General features: G+C 44.1%; 1 protein-coding gene across 1 annotated transcript in view; it reads right to left on the reverse strand.

Annotated features, from left to right (window-relative positions):
- MYBPC1 (myosin binding protein C1) overlaps positions 1-21,180 on the reverse strand; it is a 124,696-nt gene that overhangs the window by 55,938 nt on the left and 47,578 nt on the right. The window contains exons 2-4 of the mRNA XM_075553205.1: positions 9,745-9,844; positions 9,192-9,227; positions 5,565-5,675 (exon numbers count right to left, since the gene is read on the reverse strand). Coding sequence (XP_075409320.1) covers positions 5,565-5,675; positions 9,192-9,227; positions 9,745-9,844 — 247 coding nt within the window. The remainder of the gene's footprint in view (positions 1-5,564; positions 5,676-9,191; positions 9,228-9,744; positions 9,845-21,180) is intronic.

The raw sequence follows: 21,180 nt of genomic DNA on the forward strand, positions 1-21,180 counted from the left end.
CATCAACTCCATTCTGACTCATGGAGAACCCCTAGGTTTCAGAGTGGACCTGCACTCAGGGTATTCAATGGCTCTGACTTTTCTGACGTAGATTTCCAGGCCTTTCTCCTAAGGTGCCTCTGGTTTGACTCAAACCACCAACCTTTCAATTAGTAGCTGAGGCCTTAACTGTTTATGCCACTTGGGGATCCTTAGAAATATGCATTATACAAAGGTGTACCCCCCCCAACAAAAAGAAAACCTAGATTTCTATGCATTTAAAATTTTTTTTACAAAACAACCTTATCACCTTCAAAGTACCCTCCATTACATTTAATAGATTTGTGAAATCTGTGAGTCTATTCTTGGAAACATTTTTCAAACTCTCTTTGGATGGTTGATACCACCCACCCCCCTTTTTTTCTTCCCCTCTTCTACATCATCAAATCACTGTCCTGTCATGTCCCTCTTCATTCACAGAAACAAAAGGTAGTCCAACGGAATGAGGTCAGGTGAGTAAGGTGTGTTGGGAAATAAAGGCATGCTGTATTTTGCCAAAACTGGCACACTGAGATGGCTGTGTGAGCAGATGCATTGTCATGGTGGCAAAACCAGTCCCCCGTCTGCCACAAATCAGACCTTTTCCTTTTCTTTTTAAAAATAAAAAAAAATCATTTGATTGGGGGCTCAGACAACTCTTATCACAATCCATCCATCCATTGTGTCAAGGACATTTGTACATATGTTGCCATCATCCTTCTCAAAACATTTTGTTTCTACTTCAGCCCTTCGTATCAGCTCCTCCTTTTCACCCTCCCTTCCCACTCCCCTCCCTCATGAACCCTTGATAATTTATACATTATTATTATTTTGTCATATCTTACACTGTCCAACAGTGTAAGGGAGCTTCACCCACTTTTTTGTTGTCTGTCCCCCAGGGAGAGGGTTATATGTAGATCCTTGTAATCGGTTCCCCCTTTCCCCCCCACTTTGTCCTTACCCTCTTGGTATTGCATTATTGGTCCTGAAGGGTTTATCTGTCCTGGATTCCCTGTGTTTCCAGTTTTTAGCTGCACCGGTGTACATGCTCTGGTCTAGCCGGATTTATAAGGCAGAATTGGGATCATGATAGTGGGGAGGAGGGAGCACTAAAGAACTAGAAGAAAGTTCTATGTTTCATTGGTGCTATACTGCACCTGACTGGATCATCTCTTCCCTGAAATTCTTCTGTAAGGGGATATCCAGTTGCCTACAGTTGGGCTTCAGGTCTCCACTCCGCACTCCCCCTTATTCACAATGATATGATTTTTTTGGTTTTTGATGCCTGATACCTGATCCCATCAAAACCTCATGATCACACAGGCTGGTGTGCTTTTTCCATGTGGGCTTTGTTGCTTCTCAGTTAGATGGCCACTTGTTTACCCTCAAGCCTTTAAGACCCCTGGTGCTATATCTTTTGATAGCCAGGCACCATCAGCTTTCTTCACCACATTTGCTTATTCACTGACTTTGTCTTCAGTGGTCGTGTTGGGAAGGTGAGCATCATGGAATGTCAGTTTAATAGAACAAAGTGTTTTTTCATTGAGGGAGTACTTGAGTAGAGAACCAACGTCCATCTGCTACCTTAAATCGGGCCATTTTGTCACACACTGTTATGCAATCTTTTCAGAACCTCTAAATAGAAAGCTTGATTAGCAGCGTAACCTGATGGAACAAACTCCAAATGCAATACGAGTGACATTTTTATCCGTTTGGAAAGTTGACAGATGTCTAGAAATAGGTTTGTCATCAATCGACATTTCACCTTTTTAAAATGAGAAAACCACTGTACACTTAGCTTTCCCCATAGCGCTGTACTTGTAAGCTGTGTCCAGCATCACTACAGTTTCTGCAGCATTTTCCCAAGCAAGAAACATAATTTCACAGCTGCACACTGTTCTCTTAAATCAGTCATTACAAAAAATGAGGTTTGAGCAAAACCAGTTTTATGAAAAAATTCACTGTGACCAGAGAGAACTTTCCCAGGCAATGCCACTGGGTGCACTATCTCAGAGCAAGGTGCTCAATGCTCACCTAGTGGGAAACATGCATATTAAGAAAGCTCTGTGCTGTCCAGTACAAGTCCAGGGGTTTTTTGGTACCCTCTCATATTATATACATAGATATAGACACATACACTCATGTTTATGTATGAAACAAAGGAAAGAAAATGAAATGTATGTGCATCTTTTCTCCACCCTTTGTATTGGGTCTGGTTATGGGAAGCCTGGAGTTACAGCATAGGCCTGATTGATATGGCTCAGTTTGCAGAAGCTGCTTGTATTGAGCAGTCAGACACTAGAGATGTGGAAACTCTAGCCATGCTCTGAGTCCAGCATTTCCTTTGGGAATGCAGGGGAGCAAATATCTCCCTTCACATGCAGGGTGCAGCCACATTCCAGAGTGGAGAGGACTGAGCTGTCCGTGCTCATTGGTAAACTGTTTGGCAAATGCCAAAGGCTAGCTCTGATCACTAAAAGGTTCCAATTGGACGTCTCCATTCCCAGTCAGTCCTGACATAAATACCAGTTTTATGCTGTCTATAAGAACTAGGAGGAAAAGGGCATTTATAGAGGTCTAAATACAGGTATGTACATATGTAAATATGTCTAGGTCTTTCCTCTATTTCCTTTTACTTTCCTCTTGTCCCACTATCACGCTCAGCCTTCATTTGGGTTTCAGTAATTTCTCTCGGTTACATTGCCCTTGATCAATCCCTACCAGGCCTCTCATACCCTCCTTGCCACTGATTTTGGATCACTTATTGTTCCCTAGTCCCTGGGTTGTCAACACCACCTCTCTTCCCTCTCCTCCTCCTCTCCCAGGTCCCCCTGGAACCATTGGTCCCGTTGTTTTCTCCTACAGACTGTTCATCCAGCCTATCTTATCTAGAGAGACCTGCAGAGATAATAACATGCACAAAAAGACAAGACATAGCAAAACAAAGCGACAAAAGAAAACAAAATGAGGACAACAAAAAATTCAATAACAATAAACAAAAGAAAAACCTGTAAATAGTTCAAGGTCTGTTTGTTGACCTCTAAGAGTGTCCTCCACTTGAGTCCAATGGGGTGCCATACTCTAGCCCCAAAGTCTATCCTTGATACTCCCTTGGGACCTTCCTGCTCTGCTCCCCCTGCTGCTCTGCTGCACGCCCTCAGTGTTTTGCCACGGTGTGGTGGAGTCAGACTGGGCCAATATCAACACTGTGTCTCCAGTGTTGTTCCCCGTTGGGCCATGGGTCAGCAAGGGATGTCGTGTTTCATAGTGGGGCCACCTATATGGTCCACTCGGTGCCCTGGCTGCTCTGAGCAGGGATATTGTCCTCAAGGCTTGGTGGGCCAGGATGTGCTCCCCTCTCTCTTCCTCCCCCTTCATCTGCTCCCATATGCTCTGATCAGATATGTCTCTCTCCCCAAGATGCAGCTTCAGGGCTGTCCTCTAAAGCAAATTCTTCTGGGGGAAGGGGCGGCTGTCCAGGTAGTTGGGATTGGGGCTGGCCCTCAGACCTCTCCACTGGCTCCCTACTGTCTTTGGTGTTCATTGTTACCCCCTTTTGTTGTCAGTGTCCTTAGACCGTCAGCAGTGTTTTCAACAGTACAACTTAAAACTCAGCCTCTGCAAGTGTACTTCTGAGAATAATACCAGCAAATTGTACCCCACAATGCACTCCTGATGATAAGATGCACACACACACACACACACACACACACAAACCAAAAAACACCCCACAACTGGAGAATCATACATTTGGGTCATCATAATAACTTGAATATGTTGTGATTGGGGACTGCCTGTACATTCCTAAAAAAAATTAGTGAACATTCCTGGGCACTGGCCCTCATGTCAGACTTTCTCGGCTGTCTCTGTTGCTAGGCCCCCTCCTCATCGGCCCTCTCTGTCCATCTCCTTCCTCTTCCAGACCCTTCACAAGGACGCCACCTGCTTGCCTCCATAACGACCCTTGGCTTTTGTCACTACTTGTTGCTTTCACTCTTCTTCCCATTGGTCTGAAAGTTCTGAGTATCTACATACAACACTGAGCGTTCAGCATTGTGTCTAACACATTGAAAACAAACCTGACTCATAAAAAGAAATTTTAAAAAATTCACTACCATGGAGTTGATGTTGACCTATCATGACCCTATAGGACAGGGTAGAACTGTCACTTAAATTTCTGAGACCCAACTACTTACAGGAGTAGAAAGCCTTGCCTTTCTCCTGCAGAACAGCTGGTCATTTTGACCTTCTGGATTGCAACCCAACACATGGCCACTACACCATCAGTGCTCCCAGTTAGCAACTCAGTGCTAATTGCTTCCAGTGCCATAGTGGCCGAGTCCTAGCAACCCAATATAGGGTTTCTGAGACTGTAATCTTTATGGGAGTGGACAGCCTCAGCTTTCTCCTGCATAGCAGCTGGTGGCTTTGAACTACTACCCCTGCATTTAGCAACCCAGTGCTTACCCCTCACTGCCACCAGGCCTACTACACAGGAAGTGTATGCCCACTGCTGTTAGAGTGCATCTCTCTGAAGCTGAAATATCTCTGAGATGCTATGCCTGATCTGGTGCAGGTGCAGACTGTGCATTATTTAATGGAAGGAGGCAAGTCCTGATGACAGCACACACTAGCTCTGAGTTTTAGGATATGTCAGGACTCTTCAGAGGACCCAAGGAGTCCTGGTGGCAGAGTGGGATATGCACTGAGCCGTGAGCCACAACATCATCGGTTCCAGCCAATCAGCTGGTCTGAGGGAGAACGAGGGACCTTTCTGCTCTGGTAAATATTGAAAACCTCAGAAACCAATGAGGCGGGGTGTACTACCCTTTCAAAAGGGTCCTATGAGTCAGAATTGACTTGGTGAGAGTGGGTGTGGCTCAAAGTATTTCAGAGGCTGGTCATTATAATGATCTCCCTCTTTCAGAGGGGTGAGTTGAGGCATCGAGAAGTTAGGTTGATTCAGAAGAGAAGAGCTCATAGGAAGTACATGGCAAATTTGAATCCGGGTGGCGTGGCTGTCAGCTACTCTGCTGGGCTGCCTGGAGGCATTCAAGGTTTTTGAAATGAGAGCCCCTGCTCTCCATGACAGGCTAGAGAAAACAAGATGGAATATACCCATCCAACGGACTTATTAGCCAGCTAGAGACAAAACAAAACAAAAAAGGAATGACGTACTGATGCCTGCTACAAAGTAGACAGACGTTGTCCCTCTAAGTGAAAGAAACCAGGCACAAAGATGACCCAGTGGGGGATTCCATTAAGGAGAACTCTCCTGATGGAAGCACAGTCACTGGGACAGGAAGCAGAGGTGCAGCTGCCAGAGAGCAGAGGGTAAAGGGGAATGGGGAGGCAATACTGATAGATGGGGCACTTCCCTTTGTGGGTGACACAAGTGTCTTGGGCTTGAAAGAGGTGATGGTTGCCTAACATTGGGCATGTCATAAAAGTCTTTGAATTATTGGCTTCAAAATCGTTAATTTTGTGAATTTCACCTAAATTCAGCATACAAAGGAACAAGAGGCAGGATTAATGATGGGACTCACCCACTTTCACCGATCCCGTTTGAGGCTTTTCCACAAACAAGGTGGACATCTGGGAGTTGGCATTCTGCTTGTCTGGTTCTTCTCCGGCAGGTGGTTCCCCAATGGACCATTCTAAGGATGGAAAGGAGGAAATTTGTCATTTCTGGGTCACGTTCGCCTCAGGTAGACTTACCTGCCATTGGACTTCTCATCTGGCTGAAGCTTGTCTTGGTCTAATAAAACCAAAGAAATGGAACATCATTCTTTAGGGCTCCCTCTGCCTCCAGTCCTCATGACCCCCCACTGCCATCAGTTGAGTGAGGACTCCCATTCTCCCAGGGACGTCTCTGTCGTGGTGGAGGTCAAGGAATGTGTTCTAATTCCTAGAAGGAGTGAGACTTTGCAGGTATGGTATTAACTCTAGTCTTTGCTGACAGAGATGTTTCAATTGTTTACTTCCCCGCCCAGTTCATCCCCTGATAGAAACACAGTGCAGTAAGTAAATAAAGTGGGATTATTGGTGTTTTTTTCCAGGCTGTCCAATCTATTTTCCAGATATGACTTATGATAAGGCCACATCTATTGGACAATAAGATCAACAGCAACAGGAAAGCTACCCAAATGCACTGCCATGAGTTGATCCTGACTTGTGGAGACTCTGTAGGGCAGGACAGAACTGCCCCTGCGGGTTTTCAAGACTGTAGCTCTTTACAGCGGGTTTCAACCTGTGGGTCATGACCCCTTCGGGGGTTGAATGACCCTTTCACAGGGGTCGCCTGATTCATGTCAGTTAAGAAGTAACAACTAAAATAATTTCACGGTTGGGGGGGGTCACCACAACATGAGGAACTGCATTAAAGGGGTGTGGCATTAGGAAGGTGGAGAACCACTGCTTCACAGGAACACAAAACCTCATCTTTCTCCCTGGGAGTGGCTGGTGGTTTCAAACTGCTAACTTTGTAGTTAGCAGCCCAACAGGTAACAGAATTTGAAAAAGTCTAAAGAGATGAGGCAATTTGATGGTTCAGACTGGAAAGAACCTAGACCTCTTGGGCCTGGCCTGGCATTTTCTTGCTGCCATATGATCAGACCATTCTGGTTTTGCTGTTTAGATTTCACCACAATTGGAGAAAAGTGACAGATAATGGAAATTCAAGACAGGTGGAAGCTCCAAGAATACTGTTAGTGTCCTGAAAAGGCGGAGGGGCAGGGGAACCAAACCAACCAATAAACAAAAAGAGATGAAACAAAAACTAAACTGATGTAATCCCATGAAGAGAGACAAACTGGAAATGAAGCTTATGTTGCTACTTTCTAGTTTATGCCCCAGGTGCGTTGACAGCAAATGCCAACGAGGAGGGTAGAAGACAGAACTGATACAGACGTTCCCTTTGTCGCCAAGAGGTGAATGTAGAGACGTTTCGTTTCAGCAGTTAAAATATCTGGGGGAATGAAGGGGAGGGAAATAGATGGCTCATCAGCTCTTGTTAATGTTTTCTGACTAGGAGAGAAGTGTAGATTGGATTATTTTCGTCTTCAAGTATCACTCATGCTGCAGGTTCCATTTCTGCCTACAGGAGGCCGTGGATTTCACAAGAAGTTATGGAATCCAGTCACATATGATTACACTATTTTTTTAATAACCAAGGAATTGTTAGTATTTTTTGGTGTGAGTGTGTAATATTAGTAGCAGTGAATAGTGGACACTCAAGTTGGGCAGGCAAAGGAAGAATTTATGTTGTGTTGTTCACTTCTACACCCAACGTGCCTATAAGAACATCTGCCCCATAAAAGGTACCTGGTAGGTACACAGTATGTCCTCACCACATTTGTTGGACGAATGAATGAATATAGGCTCCCAGAATTGTAGCCGTGGCTGACAGGATGCATCTGAGAAGTATTTTGTCAAGTGCATGTCCTTACAAAAGTGTCAATTATTATTTAGCTTTGGTACATTCCAGGAATGGAGATTTCACTTTTTCACTTTTTATTTCAAATGGAATGAAGGTTTATGGAGCAGGTCAGTTTTCCATTCAATAATTCAGACAGGTTTTGTTTCATGTCATTGATTGTAATCACCCCAATGTAATAACATTTATCCTATTCCCTCACTGTGTTTCCTGTTTCCATTCCTCCTTGCCAACCCTTCTGAACTTTGTCCTTAGGCAAATGCTGCCCTTTTGTCCTTCAAGAGTTGAATATCCCAAAGCATGCCTAACTCCCTAGTGAGTCATCGTGTTCTCCATGTAGACCTGTGTATTGTGTGGCTGAAAAGTGAGTCATGAAGACAAGTTCATTTACAGACTTGCAGGGTGACGCCGGCTCTTGGTCTCAGAGTTTCCACTAGTCTCTAGCCAAGCAAAAAGCCTGACCTTTTCTGTGATTTGGAGTTTGTTCCACATTTTCCTCCCACTGTATTGAGGCACCATTGTGATCCCTTTCAGAGTAGCCGGACACCATCTATCTAATTCTTCTGGTCTCAGGATCTCGGAGGCTGATGGTCACGTGGCCTGTTAGTTTGCTGGCCTAGTTATTTTCATGTGTTCTCAATTTTCACTCTTTTTCCCTCTGGACAGGGAAAGATTGATGGTTACACCTTGGGTGGCTGCTCAGGAGCTTTTAAGACCAGATTAGGTGCTCACCAAAGTAGAACGCTACAGAACATTGGCTTTGTGGGCTATGCTATGCCAATTGACCTTGCTGGGTGTCCCCAGAGACTGTGGTCCTGGGTCCCCAGGCTCAGCGACTAGGAATGGAGATTTTTCATTTCTGTGTATTTGCTAAATGTTACAAATGATAGTCAAAAATGGAGATGCATTGATCGTACAAGGTTCAAAAGACAGTATTGCCAAAGGATGAAGCTCAGGGTGCAGTGATGTTGCGGGGCTACAGTCGATGTCGTGAAGCCAAAAGTCTATGAGTTGTTGAACAGAAAACGGATTTGCTTCATAAACTTTCACTCAAATCACAGTAAAAGAGTTGTTTTTTTTTAATGTTAGTTATAATGAAAAAAGACAATCAAGCCTGGGGTATATTGTGTTTGCCCTCACTCACTGCCATAACGGGGATTCCAACCCATACGGGGTTTCTGAGGCTATAAACCTTTATGGGAGCAGACAGCCTCACCTTTTTCCCATGGAGAGGCTAGTGGATTAGAACTGCCGACCTTGCAGTTAGAAGTCCAATTCTTATGGACAGTACTCATGACCCATGGGGACCCCACTCAAAGAGTTTTTGTTGGTTGATTTTCAGAAGTAGATCTCTAGGCCTTTTTTCCTAGTCTGTCTTAATCAGGAAGCTGTGCTGAAACCTGTTCAGACTCATGGCAGTACACTGGTCAATAGGTGGTGGGCAGACTTGTGGTGCGCTGGCTGGAAATGGAACCCGAATCTCTGTCATGGAAAAATTCTCACATCCAACCATTGAACCACCGCTGATTCTGACATTTTTGTGTATGTCTGTATCATGCAAAATTAATGATTTCTCAATACATTAGTCTGCTTGTCAATGGAGACATAATGAAAGGTTGCTAAGAAGGCTGCAAAGGGGGTAGAACAAGAATTAGAATTAATACCGTTTCAAGAAATGAGGTCATTAGTGATTCTATTAAAATGGGTTCAGGATGTCTTGCTCCAGGGATGTGCTCACCTGAGTCTTTTCTCTCCAGGGCCCGACTACCCACACCTGAAAGGAAAGTGTGATTGGATTGATGTAAGCGGGCACGAAGGTGGAGCGCTGACTTCAACGCGCTTGGATCCCCCAAACCCCATCTCTCTGGCCACAGGGAGCAAAACACTAGAAGTTGGATTTGGATGGTAAACCAGAGGAGCTTCCTCTGTGAAAACATCCATAAAATTTATCTTGTTTTTAAAAACAAGAATAAAGAAAATTAGGGATGTTTACATTTATAGGACACAGAAAAAGGGTAGCTAGCTGGGAATGGAACAAACACATTTTTGGCCCTAAAATTCATAGTCAGGGTTTACCACTTGGATGTATTTCACAGAAGAAAGCTGCCATCTTCTTGGTTTCTCATACACTACAAGATATTAAAGCCAACATTTGCTCTCGGGGTTCTAGATTGGGCAAGACCTATGGCCCCATTCTGCTCACTGGCTCGGCGAGGCAACCTGACTTCTTTTCTTTACTGCCAATTAATAATCAATTTCTAAAGTAGCAAAGGAGTCAGGATTGTCCTAACCTGGAGGCACGGCACTAGGCGGGGAGGCTTCCTCTTCATCTGAAACAAGAAATAGTATCTTAAAAAGAGACAAGGAAGAAAAGGCTTCGTCCGGAGCAACCTGCAAAAGGAGGAATCTGCAAAAGAACAAGAAAAACTACACAGAACATTTTAAACTGAGGAGGGTTAGCCTTAGCAGGCGTGGCGCCTGAGAAGGTCAACAGTGAGAGTGGGGTGAGAGCGCAGGACAAGCCAAGTGAGAGTGTCAGTAGAGAATGGGACATTATCCATTTGTTCACAGGGAATGGAGGGTCAATACTAAAATCCAACCTTGATCCAATCAACAACAAGGAGTTTCACAGTTCTTTTGTTGCTGAAGAAAGTGGTGTTCTTCAGCTATCACACTCAGTTAGGTCCAGACAGACGGCCAAATGCATAGCCGGCCTGGTTTAGACCTCTGTCCTCCCCTGACAAAGTCAGGAAACAAAAATCAAGAGTAACGAGTATAAATCAATGTGTCGCACAAAGTCCAGCAATAAGTATTTTAGGAGCTTTATAAGTACTTCTCTGGGAGAAAGACAGGGCTTTCTACCCCATAAAGAGCCTCAGAAATGCACAGGGGCAGTTCTCTTCTGCCCTAGAGGGTCGATTTAAGTTGGCATCGACTTACTGGCAGTGAGTAAGTGTGTTAAGTAACCTCAGTATTGGTCTTGGCTAGTGCTGGTTACCATATATACTCGTGTACAAGCCGAGTTTTTCAGCACATTTTTAATGCAGTTTTTGTGGTAAAATTAGGTGCCTCGCTGGTATTTGCTCTGGCTTATACTCGAGTATATACGGTACTTAAAAAATGCTTGCCCTTGTAAAAACAAAACAAACTGCCCTTGAGTCAATTCTGACTCTTAGCAACCCTAAAGGACAGAGTAGAATGGCCCCTGTGGGGGTCTGAGACTGTAGCTCTTTACAGGAGTAGAAAGCCTCTTTCTCTTGCGTAGAAACTGGTCGTTTCTAGCTGCGCAGCAGCCCAGCTCAGAACCCACTGCGCCCAGGGCTGCTTGTTGACGCTTTTACGTGTGTAGAATTCAAAGCCTGTCTCGAGGCACGTGTAAGGAGATTGGAAATCCCCTCACTTTAGAAGTCCGTGAGTCATGCCCACTGCCATCAAGTCGACCCCACCTTAGAGTGACCTGAGGGTTTCTCAGGCTGTGAATCTTTACAAGAGCAGATGGCCTCATCTTTCTCCTGTGGAGCAGCTGGTGGTTTTGAACCACTGACCTTGAGGTTAGCAGTTCAACTCTTAACAAAACCAAGGCCCTTTTAGAGTCTTAAATATTTAAGTAGACATTTGGTATTATCTGAACCTCTCTTTCCTTTTCCAAAGCATGAAAATAATATTTGTATAAATAATAACCTTTGTACTCAAAATAGTAGAGTAATTGTGGATTTTAAAATACAAACTTAGTGACTATTTGATATTGGATACAGAAGAGACACACGAACATTAATGTTCATTAAGAAGTGGTTTTCTAACAATTCATGATGAAATAAGATAACACAATTTTGCATATTGTATTAAAACGTTTACTAAAAATGTTAATAACCGAACTGGAATTCCTCAAGAGTGAGAACCAGGAATATGCGTCATTAATGTTTAACAAAATAACTAATGTAATACACAGAAAATAGGTTGTCTCTTCAGAACCAAAGAGGGGATTCACTGGATACTGTGGAACTTGACATTATTCAGAGGATGCTTTCTGCTCTAAAAGAAGCTTGGGCCAGGTCAGCCTAAGTGAAGTTAAATGCTCCTAAGTACACATGTGTCTGTGCACATGCATGAGTGTGAACACATGCAAACACCAGAGGGCACTTCGAATCCTTCCGTGGGCGTCAGTGTGCTGTAACTGGATGGAGATAACACCTCAGGCAAGATTAGCCTGTCCCACAGTTGGTTCCATTGTGCTTCCTGTCACCTTCCACAACATTGTGCAGGTGAGGAACGATACGTGTTTCAGAGCTATGTATTTTCAGTATTATTTTCCATATATTTAATTCAGGACTTAGTATTTTCTTCTTGTAACTGATTCACTGATTTTATTTACTGGTGCATGTAAAGAATCTTCATGGGAAAGTCCTGTAAAAATTAATGGCAATGAGGTTTTAAGATGCAACCAAACCCTACATAAACTGGAAACTAGAACCATCTGGACTAATATGAACACTTCTTTTTATACAGGCTTTATTATTCCTCTGTTTTCATTAGGCACCATACACAATTGTTTAGGGTGCAAACTGATAGAAAAACTCATACAAATTTGAAGTGCTAAAAATAAAAACTTACAAAGTTACCTGGTTGGATTGGATGCGATTGAAAAGTTTAATTGTTCTTATTTGCCATAGGAAGACAGGTTCTCTTACTAAAAAAGGACATTTGAACATACAAGTCTTTCTGGTCATGTTCAATTGATAAGGCATGGCATCCCCCAAAGAACATGTCTAACTAAATGAAACAAAAATAAAATATAAAAGCCATCGTTTCTTATTTCTAGTTCTAATTAAAAGTGCCTGTCATGATAAGGATTAGAACTTCTGATTCTCTAATACAATCTGTTTGAAGACTACGTACTGAAAGCCATCTCTGAGAGCTACACGAACCAAACCAAACTCACTCTCTTTGAGCTGCACAAAGAGCGATTTACCAAAGTAGAATTTTATTCATTTAAAAAACAAAAAAGTCATAGGTAGATTTTGACCCACGACGACCCTTTAGGACAGGGTAGAACTGCCCCCTGTGTGTTTCCAAGACTCTAACTCAGTACAGAAGCAGAAAGCCAAATCTTTCTCCCAAGGAGCAACTAGTGGTTTTGAACTGCTGACCTTGTGGTTAGCAGCCCAATGCAAAACCCCTACACCACCAGGGCTCCTGGATTCCTTTTCAAGTCCTGGGAAAATAGCATTTGTAAAACCGTAGAAGTGCTTCTCTTAAACAGGTTCCCAGAGAAGAATGCCTGGAAGAGAGGGCGCTGTGGCTGATGTTCCAGGGCTGGGGTTTTAGGAGGACGGACATGGGATCTGGAGTGCCAGGGAGAGCTTTGCTGGAAAATGAAGAGTCCGAATTAAAATGCCCACGTTCTTGTCATTCCCCAGACGCCCTCCGCGTAACGAGACTTCGACCGATGGCTGGTTTCAAGCACCTCTTTAATATTAAATCTTCAGTAATAGAAACCCGGGGCAATTATCAAGATCTTAAATAAAGACCCAACCAACCCCCAAAGCCACTACCATCCAGTTGGTTCTGACTCAGAGCACCCCTATAAAGACAGCCTGGAACTCCAAGGCTGGTGACTTCCAACTGTCGGCCTGTGGTGACCTATAAACCACCACATTAGGTTTGTAAAATGAAAATGTATGTGACCATGGAAACCTCAATCAACTATTGATCGAGGAATTCTTCAACTAGGATAATCAATTACAGTCAACTTTGAAATCTGTGACCCAAAATGATGACAACAACCCATGAAAGATAAACGCTAACATTGATTATCTTGCTGTGAGGCATTTGATTAATGTATCATACTTTCTTCAGGAGAAGACACGTGCTTTTACATGCAGATGCTTCTGAAATCATGGCTCATCTTATAATATTCGATGGGCCATTTCCTCCCTCAAATCTGTTATTACGTCAGTCTTGTACTTTATAATTGCTTGTGTCTTGGAATTGGAGAGGATGGTTAGTTTCACTTCTAACGAAGTTAAAAGTTCCCTTCCACAGTTCATGACAAAGCACTAACGGATTTGCACGTATAAGTGTTGGGAAGGCATGGAGACATTTCAGTCGACGGCTGACTGTCTGAGAACTAAAGGTAAAAACTGCAGTAAAATATTTTAGCATGCTGTTAAAAAGCACCGGGAGACTGTCACAGATGTGAAGAGTTCTACAGGAAGGGAGAAAAAGTGTCAAATCATTTTTTGATGAAAGAAAACTCACAACATTCTGGAGGAAAGATAGTAGAATTTCTGCCGATTTGCTTCCTCCTCTGCCAACCACACCCACACCAAAAGAAAGACTTTGAATCTCAAGTCAGTATGTCCAGGTGCATTCTGGGAAGTTCTCTGGAGCTAATGCTACCGCAACCTTGAAAAACAAAATTTTCTCTTCTTCGCTCTGCACAGCAACTAGCTAACGCAGTTTTTCTGGAAGAAACATTTTGAGACTGTCACTGTTCTGATGAACTTACTAGAAAAGTAGACAGGTTAGTAAGAGGTGAAAATAATTTTTTAAATGTAGATCAGAATTTAGGCATCAAAGTGAACACTAACCTTCAAAGCAGTCTTTGCATTTTAGTAACCTGCTCCTTGGGGAACCGTCCGTAGCACCAGTTTGGGAATTGCCCTCAAGATTGGTTGGTTGTGAAGGCACAGAAAAGTTCATTACCCTCTGCTCATACACATGGGTGTGATTCTTGTCGACCAACCAAGAAGACAAGTCGGATCTCATCGGGTCACCTGTGGTAGTCTCTACATACAGCCCCTTGTGACTCGGGCCCGTTTACAACACTGAGCTCCACCTTCCTGTGTTGACGCTGTTCTCCTCTGGGTAATGCAAGTTGGTGATAGGAGAGCAGAATTTTGGCTCACCACTGTTCGCCTGCATTCAGCACTCAGAAGACTCAGAAGACATTTGCGGAATGTACAGATGTTAGACTAAGAGGCAGGTATCTGTCCCTACTGAGAATATAAATAATCTATACTCAGCATTCCATTGATTTGCTACCTGTACTTTTCTGGAAGAATTTCAAGCCCCACACAGCAGCGAGAGCATTGCCTCCCAGTGTGGTCACTCGGAAAAGGATTTGGACATCTGATTTCCAGTTTGTTGTCTGATTAAACACTCCCCTTTCTTTGCTGTTGCCTGTTCTAGAAGGTTTCACCTGGGTCTCAGGAAAAGGTGGGGAGTATTAGAGAGCAGGCTAGCTGGATGGACCAGTTGTCCGAAGGCAAACAAGCAAACCAATGCACAGTGATAACTCCATCCTGGAATGTGTAGCTAGTGACCTTTATGAACAACTGCTTCCTTTGTCACGAGACCAGAAGAACGAGATGGTGCCAGGCTGCCACCGCTGAACATTGGGTCAAAGATTCTAAAGAAGAACTCTAACCCAAGGAAGAACATTCCGAGCAGGATTTCACATCTCTGAAATCCAGACACGGAGTCACAGAGGCTGACGGAAGCTGCCAAATCACTGCCCCAACGTCATCTTTAAACGTACATCTCCAACCACAGTCAGCCCCCGAAGTGTTCTTAAAACGAAACCACGGGCTGCCTTACCTTGCAATGTTCATCTGGCTCCCTGTGTTCATTGAATAACTCTCTCTATGTGATCGAATTGACAATACCACCGTGACCGATGTGACATGAGACTTAGAGGACGGGGGTTATGTTACTAGGTGAGGAACAGTCTGGAGAAGGAGAGTGAGAAAGATTGTACAACCTGAAGAATGTAGCCAAGGTCGTAGCACAGGTGGGGGGTGGGGGCAAACCAAACAAAAAGGAGTCATGCAAAGGGGGTTCAGGACAGCCTTGTGTCGGGGTTTCGGTGCAGCCGCATGAATCTGCCGGTACACGTGGGAAAAGAACGTAGCCCGTACATGCACATTGTACCAATGTCAATTTCCCGAGTTTGACGTTGTACCCTAACTTGTGAGATGTAAGCATTGGGGGAAATTGGGCGAAGGATCCAGGAGGCCTCTTATGTCTTTGCAATTTTCTGCCAATCGATAATTGTTTCCAAATTAACAGTTAAAGAAGAAAACAAAACTGCTTCCCAGAAAATCCTTTGCTTCCAAAGACTGTCAGTCAACCGGAGAATGTTGGGGGGTCTCGCCATGAGCACATCTTATGTGACTTGGACAGGAACCCAGCAACTCTCTGAAGCTACCAAAAAAATGTCACCCATTTGGAAGCTGTCACAGGACGACGTTAGTTGGTATGGAGCTAGGCTAGATCTCCGTGCATCGTGCTGAAAGTGGCATGTGATGGAGCCACGGACTGAATATGCTTCCAGTCATGAGGCAGGGGACTGACTGCAGTCCTGAAAAGTGTACTCATCTCCAGGCACGATTGTCCCCGACACCTTTCAGTGAGTTGGTCTTATGGTAGACACCATTGAGAAGTTCTGCGGGTGAGCTCTCAAAAATCGCAAGACTGGTCTCTCATTCTGCACCCTCATTGACTCAGAGCATGCATCGGACGCCCATTGTCCAGCCTAGAAAACATCGAATGAAAACAAAAATCTAGCAAGATTATCATGGCCTGGTTAGCAGCTAAGCCAGCATGGAAATTCAGTTGTTCTTTCATTCTTCCAGTGTTTAATAGGAGGTTGGCGTTGAGCTGCTCTCTGCCGGGTGCTGGAAGGAAGGAAGGAGATAAGGGGATGCAAGAGGTGTTAAGATACGGTGCCTGGCCATCAAAAAGCTGACAACCTGGCAGGAACGAACACTCAAACGTGCTTACGTGGAGAAAAGAGGGATTGGACGCCAGAGGCAGTAAGTCCCAGAGAATTAGGAAAGGGCAGGGGAGAGGAAAGGGAGCGAGCTACACTGGGGAGCGAAATCTGAGTTACATGTTAACAACAACAGCCAGAAAAGTAAACGGACAGAGCCTGGGGGAAGGGCTGTGCATGGCAGGACTTGCTAGTTATTGCTGGAACAGAGGTCCGTCGTCCCCTCAGTCCACCCAATGTCTGCTTAGGCCTGGTTCCTTCCTCAACTGGGGATACCGATGTAGCCATCATGATCGCCTGGATGTTTCACTTAGGTACTGTGACAGTCGTCGTTGGAGAAGACTGTAGATTTTAAAGCAACCCCACTGGCTGAGCTCTTGGGTTTTAAGTTGTCATTCTCCCCCCCCCCCCCAACTTGATTTGCTTCCTAGGCATGCAGGGAAGAGAAATATCAACAACAACTCAGGTACTTGGGCAAGCTGCAGGGGGCAAGGCCTTGCTCAACTCCAAGCGTTGGAGGAAAAACTGCTACTGATTTTAGGATGTTAACGTCCTCTGGCCTTGCTCTTTTATCACACTGTTCTCTCCCCGGGCAGAAGAGTTTCCATCTGTGGGCTGCTTGACTGGTTTTAACTTACAGAAAGGCATCCCATCCTCCCACCTCCAGTTACGTATCCAGAAATAAAAGGGTGGCTTTTCAGATTCAGGTTCAGGCGGGTTTTGTGTGAATTTGGAGAGCTTGCCCTCTAGGATCACCTCATCTGTTCCATTCGTTGAGCGCTACAGCTTGGTCCAAGTACCTTTCCAAATTTGGAAACAGAAGTGTATGTCACAAGGCTTGTTGAGAATCATGTTACAAGAACTTCAGCCGGGATGTCCCAAACCTCCTTGAACTCAGCCTGTGGAAGGGGTTCCAGGAGTTTGCACTGTCTGCGTTCCATAAACAAATAACCTTCAGACTGGGGCTCTCGTGGCCAGCATTAGTATTCATGTTACGATCCATGGGAGACACTGAAGGTCAAGGACAAAGTGGGTGTACTAACATTAGGAGTGTGTAATTCAAGCTAGCTGAAGAAAAATGATCCAGTGTACTGCAAGAAAGAACAAGAACAATTTACTAAGGTACAGGGGACAACAATATGTAAGAATTAGGTAAATAATATGACATAGTAGGAATCAAGCAATACTTAGCATGCTTTGCACTAATGTGGAGAGAGAGAGAAAAAAAAGAGCAACTTCTTAGCCAGGAAATAGCTGGTTATTCTGAAACTTAAGCTATGTTATTCATTTCCCAAATCAAATGTGCATTTGTAAAAAGGATGATACAAACATTTGAAGCGAAATTGTCCAAACTAAACTGCTGTTAAGACTTTCTAGTGGCCCTTAGCTTGGTAGCGGGTGGGTGACAACAAACGGGGCATTTCATTGATTCTGGGAAGCTAAACGACCTTCACATCACGTGAAAATAGAATACTTCTACAGAAGCAAACGCGTTTCCAGTTCAATCGGGAGCAACGTCGTGCTGGCTTCAGAGGATATTAATAGCTTAGAAGTCAACCTATAAATCTGTATCATGCAGAGGGGTACCCAATGAGGTGTTAGCCTTCCAAAGTATTGGTCAAATCTGGGACAATTCACATAGTAATGTGAAATGTTCAATGGGGAAAAAAAGTCTTGGTGAGAGAGATGAATCTGCCAACTTGACATCATCCCAAGGAAAGAGACATCTCCATTGGTGCTTGGAAGTCATCTATTAGCTTGCTGGCATCTCTGTAGGTGCTTGTGATAGTTTTATCATGGTTGTTTTTCTTTTGGAAAAGTGTGTGATAGAAATTTTTCAAAGCACCCCGCCCCCTTTTTAAATTATACCAGTTGGATCCAGCAGACAGCATGCAGGTAAAGAATTCTCTATTATACTTCTGAAAGGCAATGAGGAGAAATGGCCTCTGGGGCCACAGCCATCCTTCCCGGCCTCCTTCTGCTACCAGTTTCGTGGCATTCAGTCCCTCCCACTCTCCCTCCAACTCACCTTTTGCTGGTCCACTTCCGGCCTCCTTTTCTTTTTTGGGTTCTGTGTGGAAAGTACAAGCACAATTTTGAAAGTGCCTTTTTAAAAAGTATGTCATTGTGCAACAAGCAGTGGGAAGTGGGAGGGGGTAGTGGAGAGTATTAGTGACAACAAATCATACGTGATGCTATGGACCCACTTATTATGCCATTTCTGAATTAGGAGTGTGAGTGTTGTAGCTTAGCCATATTAAGCTTGTAATAAAAGGGATGAATAATTCTGGTAATTTTGGAAAGAGGAGCATACGTAGAGATGCGCAATACAGATTTTTTTTTCAAAACATTTTATTGGGAACTAACACAGAGAGCATATCATTCCATAGTTCAATCACGTCAAGCAGTATTGTAGAATTGCTGCCACAATCAATTTCAAAGCATCCTCTTCCTTCTTGAACTCCTGGGTATCTGCTCTCCTGTATCCCGACTTTACTCCCCTCATTCTCCTCCCCACCCACTGCGATGCAGATTTCATTAAAAATACACTCAGTGCTTGAGATGTGAAGTGCTGGAGTGGAATTCAGTATACAATTTTAGATCTCCACAAGAGATTTTTTAAAGGAAATTCCACTTATGTAATAGCTTCTAAAGTTTGCTCATCTAGATAGTATTATAGTAAAAGTCAAGTATTAAAAAAGGTACAGTGTGTATAATTTCAAAGAAAATGTTTCAGTGCCTATATTAATCTTCTAGGCTGGGTCACCTTAGCATGAAGAAAGCAAATTTTCAAAATTAGGCTAATAAGCAACATCATGATGAACGGAGAAAATCTTGTAGTGGTCATAGATTTCATGTTATTTCGATCCACATCAATGATCATGGAAGCAGCAACCAAGAAATCAAATAGCATGTTGCATTGGGCCGATTTACTGCAAAAGACCTCTTTAGAGCATTACAGGGCAAAGATGTCACTTGGAGGACTAAGGTGCGCTTGACCCAAACCATGGTGTTTTGAATCACCTCACGTGCCTGTGAAGGTGGACGGGGAATAAGGAAGGCTGGAGGCGAAGCAATGCGTTTGCATGAAGGTGCTGGCAGAGCTTATGGACCATACGGACTGCCAGGAGAGTGAACGCATCTATCGTGGAAGAATTACAAGCAAGGAACGCTCTTCAGAACAAGGATGGTGAAACTTGGTTGCATGTACTTTGAACATGGTGCTGTGAGGGGCGAGTCCCTGGGGAGGGCCAGCGAAGAGAAGAAAACGATCAATGAGATGGCTTGACCCCGTGGCTGCAATCATGGACTCCAGCAGCAACAGGGAGACACGATGGCACAAGCTCTATAGAGGCGAGAATGGCGAGACCTTGTCTCACATGCTGTCCCTAGAGAAGGATGTCCTGCTTAGTAAGGGGAAGGGACAGCAGCAAAGAGATGAGGAAGGCCCGCCACGAAGTGGATGGGCACAGGGGCTGCAGCCACGGGCGCCGAGTAAGAACCACTGTGAAGGTTGTACAGGGCCGGGTACACAGGTCACTGTGAGTCGGAACCGGCTCCACAGCACCTGACAACAGCCCCGGACCCAAACCCACATGATGACACCTCACGGCACACCAGGTGGAGTGGTAATAAATGCCCTCTGGGTGCAACGACGTCAGATTTTGTCCATACACACGATCTGGTTTACGGTTTTCGCTCTTCTGAATCGTATTACTTTAGACATTTGCCATTGACTTGCACAAATCTATGTTAGAAAGAAAAAAAAAAGATTGCATTCTCGGATCTTTTTTTTTTTAGTGATGACTGTTTTAGCAGAACTTTGGAAAGGACTTATTTTCACCATCAACCCAAACCAACTGTGGGGGATGGGGGGAATGAGGAGCTGATGCCAAGGGCTCAAGTAGAAAGCAAATGTTTTGAGAATGATGATGGCAACCAATGTACAAATGTGCTTGACACAATGGATGGAGGGATGGATTGTGATAAAGAGTTGTATGAGCCCCCAATAAAATGATAAAAAAAAATAACCAAACCAACCAACCCAGTTGCTATTGGGTTGATTCTGTCTCATGGAGACCATGTGTGTTTCAGAGTGGAATTGTGTTCATTAGGCGTTTTCATGACTGTAGGAAGGCAATATTGTGCAATGAACATGACCTAGGACACAGTCAGGGACAGACACTGATGCACCAAAGAGAGGGGAAAGACTACGTCTGTAATGATCTGTAGGTCCTCAAGGTGTTCAATGCTGGTAAAAATACATCTGTACGTGCCGAGAGAAAATATGCCAAGAAGCAGATCCTGAGAAGAATGTCACACATATATACTGGTTTCAAGATCCGGTCTAAATACAACTAAACTTGGACACGAGGAAGGTATGCACTCCTTAAAATAATCAACCATTGGGGATCGAAGGGGCAGCATTGCTTAAGGGCAAAGTTCAGAGAGCAGAAGCTGTTAGGGAAAGAGGAAGAATGGGCTGGGGGTGGGCAAGGAGGGGTACAGGAAGGAAGCAGGATGAGTGATGTTCAACTGTGAACATTACAATCAATGGAAACACACACACTAAACCTGAGCTGCCTGTTTGAATTCACGTGCAACAAGCCTGTTTCATTCATGTTGACACATAGCACTATTCCTGTACGCTCTTTAAGGAGTTTGAGTGTGAATCTAGTATTCTTCACTGGACAGAAAAGCTCCCATCAGCGGTTAGATTTCTTACACTATCATCCTATCAAATAATCTCTAGTGTGGAAGATTTTCATAACCGCCTAATTTTTCCCCTGTATCCCCTAACCTTTGTTCCTGCACAAAGATGACCCCAAACTGCTTCTTTTCGCCCAAGCAGTTCCAGCCTGCAGTGACCTCTCACCCGCTGCCTGTGTACCACCTTGCCAAAGAAGGTAAGCTGCATTTCCCACACAGAACCTTGTCACGGTGCCTGCAGTTT

Source organism: Tenrec ecaudatus, chromosome 6, assembly GCF_050624435.1.
Source record: "Tenrec ecaudatus isolate mTenEca1 chromosome 6, mTenEca1.hap1, whole genome shotgun sequence".
NCBI lineage: Eukaryota > Metazoa > Chordata > Mammalia > Afrosoricida > Tenrecidae > Tenrec > Tenrec ecaudatus.